Source organism: Apodemus sylvaticus, chromosome 11 (assembly GCF_947179515.1).
Source record: "Apodemus sylvaticus chromosome 11, mApoSyl1.1, whole genome shotgun sequence".
Classification (NCBI taxonomy): Eukaryota; Metazoa; Chordata; class Mammalia; order Rodentia; family Muridae; genus Apodemus; species Apodemus sylvaticus.
This window is the reverse complement of record NC_067482.1, coordinates 34,338,845-34,346,451: the sequence shown is the minus strand read 5'-3', so window position 1 is coordinate 34,346,451 and position 7,607 is coordinate 34,338,845. Positions and strand designations below refer to the sequence as shown.

Sequence of the window (7,607 nt, the reverse complement as noted above, 5' to 3'; positions counted from 1 at the left end):
AATATATTTTTTTTTTTTACAAATTTTGCTTATGTCTGTCTCCTCTGTGTGGAAAAGCTTTATTTAAAGGTGCAATTTTAGTATTAGTATTAGTATTAATTAGTATTAGTATTAGTATTAGTATTATTGAGGTGTATGTTTGGTGTCTGTATTTGGTAAGTGTGCCTATATCTGTGTAGGTATAGATATATGCCTGCATGTTCAGGTTTCCTCAGAGGCCAGACATGGGTCCTTTAACAGAGCAACCAGCACTCTTGGTCGCCGAGCTAGCTTATCCCTCTAGCATGATTTTATAAACATGGAATCAAAGCCCCCTTTGAGCTACACTCAGTGCCTAGTGAAGAATGCAGACATGCCTACTGCTTCCAAACGTGGACAGTTGTGTCAGAAAAGTGTCTAGTTTCCCCAAAGATTTGCTAAGTTTGGCCAACGTTTTATCACCCAAGGACGCATCTCCAACTCAGAGGTAGAGAGGAAGGTGCTAAGGGAGACCGGTGAGTTGGGCTAAGTTGCCTACTTCGAAGCAGTAGGCTATGCTATGGCTTTTATTTTCTTCTCTCTTTTCATTGCAGAAGACAATGGGCTCACTGAGGAGGAGGCCTGACTGGGGACCAGAAGCTCAGACCTCGCTGCGGCTCTCTCAGCTCCTCTGATGTTGTGAAGCTGCCAGTGAAGTGCAGCAGGCAATAAGGGGAACAGAAGGACACAGGGAGGGCGGAGGGTGGAGTGAGGGGCACGAAGGAGAGAGAGCAGAAGCCTGGGGGCGGGGGGGGGGGGTAGGGACAGGCAAAGCTGTGCTTCAACATACCAAATGCCTCCAATTAAAACTCCGAACCTAAGACCAAGCCAGAAGCACTCTAAAAAGCTACTGCCATATCTTCGATGCAGGGGCAGGAGAGGAGAGGACAACCAGCTAAGAAACACGTGGAAGGCAGAGAGGTTGTAGAGGCCAAATTCTCCCTGTCATCATTCTGCACAAGGTAAGGAAGGCATTCTTCAGAAAGTGTGGAGTTTCGCTCGCATCCAAATTCCTGACATCAGAACCGATGCCAGGAGCCACGTACGAGAAACCAAACCTTTTTTTTTTTTAAAAACCTCTGAAAGTGAAGAAAACTGGTTTTCTCTGTAGTCTTTCCACCCTGACTAACCTAGGCTCTCTTTCCATTCATTTACTAGAAGAGGCTGGATTAGAGGAAGGGTAAGGAGCTCCCTGCAGGGCCTGGTTCACTGATTCCAGCAATGTCCCTGGCTGTTAGGAACACACACACACACACACACACACACACACACACACAGCCACTTCCTACATCATAGAGTTGGGAAGAATGTCTCAGCAAGTGGTAGGGTTGAAAAGTAATGAAATCTGAATATTTCTCCAGCTACGGGGAGAAGAGTCTCATATTATAAGCAGAACTACCATGCATGTTTGACAATCTGCTTGCAAAAAACCCCAAAATTTAGACCTTGCTTAACTCTGTGTATGAAAAAACCCTCTAGTGAATGGAAATCTAATTAAAAAATTAAATTTTGGTGTTATTTTAGATTTGAGGAGTAATACTTAACATAAAAAGCAAAAAAAAAAAAAAAACCCTCCAAAAAACTATTAGCCATATTTGATTAGATAAATATTTCAAACTCATGAAAGCATGTCAGTAAAATCCAGCCATGGTGGAGCACCCCTGGAATCTACAATGTGGAGATGGAAGGAATTGAACTGGAGCTCTGAGCGATCCTTGGCTACACAGGCAAATGGGGGCCAACCTGGGCTGAAGACTCCCATCTCCCCCAAACACAAGAAAACAATGTTGAGCATTGCTAGAGGTGAAAGCCATGCTAGCACCAGGGATTTGCTTTGCTCCTTGACTTCAGGCAAAGGCAGTCCCTCAACTGTCAGTAATGGATTCTGACCTTAGCTAGACAGTGAAGTGGTCCTGCATCTGCTCCTGGCCTCCCACTCGGGCCACTTGCTCCGGGATCTCACACCCGAGTTCTGAGGTTCACTGGGAGGCCACAGAACTATACATCCCATGGGCTCCGGACGCGACAAGGACATGCTTCTGTACGAATTATGATTGTGATGAAGACAAGGCATGAAATGGTTGTGATAATACATTAGCACTGTGTCTTTTTACTCAGAATACGTTTATTGGTTTATAAAGCATATAAACATTTAATGAAAATATTCCTCCTAAGAACAGAGAACAAGGACAAGTAGAACACGCTCACATTATATCTGATTCCTCCTCCTCCTCCTCCTCCGTTTGAGATGAGAGAGATGGTAGGGTATAGCTGCACATCCTCAGGAAAGGATTCCTTCCAGTCTCTCAAAGTTTTGAACAAAATGCCAGCTGCTGAAAGCATTAGAATCTCTGTCATGCTACATAATACTGATACAAAATGTGGATAGTACAAAGTTCATTATATATAATATAAAGTTTTAATATATTACATTTGTTCTACATAACAGACTATAAATATATGTGCCATAGCATGTTTAAACAGTCAGTGTTCCCAGCTTTTCACACTATGGTACCAAATGAAAAGTACAGTTTCTCTTTTGAAAAAAACCAGTAGACATAGCTTTCTATGTTAAAATTCTAAGTAATACAGTAGATGTTATCATAACCTTGGTTATAAAGTAATTTCGAAATCTGGCTAGCGATTATCTGGAGAGCGAACCAACCAATCGAGATTTTTCTGCCATCACAAGGCCACAAAGCTAAAATACTGAGGACTTTGGGGGGGGGGGTTAAGTGACAGGACTGGCGAGAGAGGAAGAACACCTGTCTGAGCCTTTACCACCACCACTTCACCACTTGACAGAGAACCCTCAGATACTGCCACCAGGGCAGCCATATGGGTATCTACCCAGCAGAAACCCTGAGTTTCTGTTCTGTTCTCACGGTTCTTCGGCAGATGGGAGCCTCTGCTGAAGTTCCTCTCTTTTGGTGTTCTGAATTAAGGCACAGCCTGGGGATGCGGAGCAAAGCTGTATCATTTCCTTCCTGGGGCTAGGCCAGGAGACACGTAAGAGTCCGGAAGGAACTCTCATTAGGAGTAGGAAACAGCACAGGGAACTCGCCTGTAGCCCAACTGTGAAGAGCACGCAACCTTCCAAAACCAAACCCCGCCGGCCGCCTTTGCGTTTCCTGACAGACCACATGCCTACCTCCACCAGGGCCAGCACAATGCGTCTGCGGGCTCCAACTGCTCTCTGAGCGAGCTTGCGCCTTCCTTCCTACCAGTCCACATCCCACACTTAACACTTGGCTCAAAGCCCACATCCTCCACAAAGTCTTTAAGGTAGACTCAGCCCTGGGACATCTCACTCATCCTCAGCCCACAAAGCACTAACATTGCTCATTTCGTCCAGTTTCACAGAGGTGTCCGTTGCCTGGGTATGGCCACTTCTTGGAGGATAGAGCCACTATTTGAAAGTCTTTTGTGTTAACTGGTAGTGAGACCACAGAAGGGCACATTATATAGGATTTTTAAATGAATGGAAAAGAAGAGTACAGTCAACACATTCTTGGGTCATGGGCATCTTCTCTGGAAATGCCCTGAGGACAAGCTCCTTGTAGTCTGAGGTCCCTCTTCTGAAATGAAAATCAAATGTGGCTACTTCCAGGTGTTGGAAAGAACAACACTTGAAGATCTAAGCAGCACCTCTCCACATGACTTCCAGGAGTTGGGGGCGGGGATGGGACAGGGCCACTTCCTTTTAAACAGGAGGTGAGCACAATGTGGTCCCAGAGTCAGCGTGCACTGCAGCGTCCACCATCTTTAAAAGTCCTGCCTCATCGCTGGAGTACACGGTGGTGTCTGTGTCATCGGAGTGATACCCAGACTGGTAGCCACTGGTCTGGTTGGAGCCTTCCGAGGCCACAGACTCCCTGCTTTTACTGGGCATCATTCCACTGTGGAAGAAACAGAAAGGGAAAGCAAATGAATTGAAAAGGGAAGCCAATGCATTTGCTTTTCACACTCACCAAATCCCCAGCTCAAGGGGCTGGAATCCCCTCCAGAGATTCTACCCCATATCTCCCATTCTCTAATCAGCAGATCGGGTTTCCTCAGACAAAGTCTACTCTCAGGTACTAGCATGAGCTAGTAGTCGCAGATAAGTTCTCTTACTCGGGTCCAAGTCTTTCAAGCCTGAGATGACATAAAAGGCCGCTCTGCTGAGGTATGCAGAGCCCCCAACCGACGGAACAGTTTTACAGCCTTGACGACTGACAAGTTTGTATACAGTGATAGGAGCCACGGGGTCCTCTTTCATGATATTAAACGATGTTGGAATGGTCTAAAAGTTCATTTGTGGTTTTCCTGTTCGGTCATTTAGGGAGCTACATGGTCTATGAACAATGTTAATAAATTTGTAGGGAGAGAGAAAAAACTAGTACAGGGTGCACAGTCTGACCAGACATGTCAAAAACTGCTTTTTACTCATCAAAACCACATTTGTTGGACGAATTGGGGATTCAGTCACTCAGCAGCAACTGGAGAATGTTTCCAATGACATAGTAATCATGTCAAAGCCAACAGTCGTGGGCTGTGTGGGCCTAAAAGCTCAAGCTTTGCCCTTGATGGGGTCTTGTTCTCATTCGTCATAATAAAAGCCAAAGAGAGAGTTTACTCTGTGTTCAGATACAGTTTAAAGTAAGTCAAAGAACCATTTCCTACTCCCAATCCCACTCTTCACTTCCCACACCCAAACCAGTTTGTGTCTCAAACACGGGCATGCTGCTGGCCACCTAGCAGCTCTGAGAACTGTTAGAGACTGTTAGAATCAACGAAGGCATGTGGTTGGTGCCCATGGCTTCTCGCTGGGCCTTAAAGAAAACAGCAGCATGTACTGTTGCTGCTCTTATGATTCTACAAGCATCACTCCAAAGTCCGTGGGGATCCCCATCTCATACAGCAGGTCTGTGATGTGTAGACCAAATCCTTTGTTTCCCTACCTAGAATGAACCTGCTGGCATATAAATAACTACTATTAGCCCATTATTCTTATACATGGAGATTTTCATAACGATTTTTTTGTGTTTGAATCAGGTACATTGATTCAAAGCCACTACATATATTCCTGTTGAGCCGTAAGGAAGAATGACCCAAGAGCAGATTTCATTGTTTTCCCACTACTGCAAAGGCAGCGATTCAAAGAATCATACTTAGATATATTAAATAAGTGAAATGCATCTATTTATATATCATCTTAATTACAGACAAAGCCATTTAAGTACAGGTTTGACAATCCGTCAGAGTCTGCACAGTCTTCACTCTTCAGGACCATGGTACCTGTTGAGATCTTTGCTGTTTGGCCAGGGCCATAGAAACCACCAGTCATTCTGCTGGCCAGTACCCATCTGCTCAGAAGTCCCATGGCCTTTACAAACTTAACCATCAGAAATTGGCCAAATACCCTGACTTGCTTCAGATTTTTTTTCAGTCTCACCAATTTCATAGTTTGGCTTATTTTATGTCCTTATCAATTTGCTAATTTGGGAAATTAATGTCATCAACCTTCCAAGGCACCAGAAAAGGAAACTGCCTCTACACTGAATGCCTTTTATTAGGTCCTTCCAAAAATACCTATTGAAATATTCTTTCTTAATTGGCCGAGTCTTACCCAAAAGACGGAGATAATTTGTTCCTGTCTTCCAGAGTTTTCAGCTCTTCTGATGCAAGGACCATCCCACTGTCTGTCTGGCTGTCCTTTTTAGGAGATAGTGAGATGACACAGTGAGTGTGTACATGACCAGGCACTTTAAACTCATTTCTCAGTCCATCTAGCTGACAATAGGACTCAATGTCATGCCAAGGAGTGAAAGGGTATGGTAGCCAGGGACTGTGCAAGGAAGCCAATGCTTTCCGGAAGAAGACTTGGGCTAAGTAGAGAGGATAGGTTGGGATGCTGGGGTCCCCTTCTCTCTGCACAGCGAGAGCATTTGCACTTGAGTGAAGTCGGACACACAGACTATCTTGACCCTTGGTGCAGGTATCTTTCACGTAACAAAACTAAAGATCCATCTCCCCCATGACACATGCTCAAGGACCGCCTAAATGAGGTTCCAAGACTCAAACGCTTAGGCTAATATTTATCTAGCTAGTATTTCACCCCAAGTATTATTTCTACAACTATTTATAAAAGATGCACTTACATCTGGGGTCACTTTTACTGCAGGCTCCTCCAATGGGATATCTTCAAATGTTTTGACACTCACTGGCCGGCTCTTTCGCTTACTGTTCTGGAGATAATGACTGCAAGAGAACAAATATTTATTTGTATTTGGGTGGCGGCACACTTGGCTGTGGGTGCCTCAAGTGATACCTAAGTTCATTATCTTTCAACCACAAGTTGAATAGCAACCGTCAAAACATCCTTTGGTAAAAGAAAAACAAAATTCAAAAGGATTTTTTTTTTTTGCTAGCATGCACAGAAGGCTTAATTTCCTGTGAAAACCCCATTTAAAAGTATAATATAACTGAGAAGGGTAAAGGAGAGCCCGTGCCTCGGAATCGTGGTTCTGTGCTGAACTAAGGACCAGGGTAGCTGACTCAATAGCTGCTGCCTTCTGATGGGCCCTGACTGGATGGGATTCCTCCAGAGACCTCAAGTCAGCTTCATCCTTCTATATGAACTACAGACCTAAGGCACGGATGAAGCTGGGCAGGGTCTTACTCAGCCATGTGTTTAGCTCATGCAGTTGCTTATTTCAGAGAACAACGATGGCTTCAGAGACTCAAGACACTTTGCCTAGCTTTGGGTCTAACACTGACCACACAAATAGAGTCCTGCCTCTGCTGCTCCATTTTAAATGCATATAGGCAATAGCTATTCTTCTGTAGCATGTAAGGACATTGGCAAGGTGAACAGCATGGGAAATGTCAAGTTTGCTGTTCTTAGGGAGAGCAAGACTCCATCAACCAGTATTCGTGTCCCTCTTTTGAATTCCGGAAGACCTTCAAAGAATGGGACTCGTCAGACACAACATCACCATTCCCTGGGGCTGTTCTTCCCCACCACTTGACATTGGGAGAGTCTAGAGATCCTATCAAAGCCTCCTGCAGCCCAAGAGGAGATAAGAGAAGCCCCCTTTACAGGAAACATTCACGAAGACAAAAAACATATTCTTCACTCTTGTCCCATGACAAGCAGTCTGCTGGCACCGTGCATAAATGCTGGGTCAGAGTTGAAGAATGGGACCTGAGCATCTCTTCCCTTCCTTAAGAGGTCATTTCCTCCCCCTCACAGAGGAGAGAATGGGGTTCTCAGTGATACCCCAACTCGGGAGACTCCACAGGAAAGAAGACAGGCCAGGCAATACAGGGAACAAGCAAAGCCTGTTTCCTGATAAGTCCGGTCTTTAAAAGCAGTGACGGTCAATGCTGGTTGGTATTGTGCCTATTCGCTTGTTCAGGAAGACCTTTGGGAATCTATCACAGCTCAGACATTAAGCTGAATGCTCTTCAAACATTGCTTCACAGAGTCTCACAGTAACCTCTCCTAAACCTACTTATCCAAAATCATACAACTCCAATCTTAGGCTATAGTTGTGAGGGCCCCTGAAAAGTTTGAGGCATGGGATTGGCATGATCAGATATGC

General features: G+C 44.7%; 1 protein-coding gene across 2 annotated transcripts in view; it reads right to left on the bottom strand.

Moving 5' to 3' along the window:
- Window positions 1-2,123: 2,123 nt before the first annotated feature.
- The window catches only part of Kdr (kinase insert domain receptor), a 43,947-nt gene continuing 38,463 nt past the window's right edge, over window positions 2,124-7,607 (bottom strand). Inside the window, exons 28-30 of one of the 2 annotated variants that reach the window (XM_052198508.1) lie at window positions 6,162-6,261; window positions 5,630-5,715; window positions 2,124-3,917 (exon numbers count right to left, since the gene is read on the bottom strand). In XM_052198508.1, the coding sequence (XP_052054468.1) occupies window positions 3,722-3,917; window positions 5,630-5,715; window positions 6,162-6,261 (382 nt within the window). In that variant the 3' untranslated portion in view covers window positions 2,124-3,721. The remainder of the gene's footprint in view (window positions 3,918-5,629; window positions 5,716-6,161; window positions 6,262-7,607) is intronic. The other variant, XM_052198509.1, reaches the window with a different exon arrangement.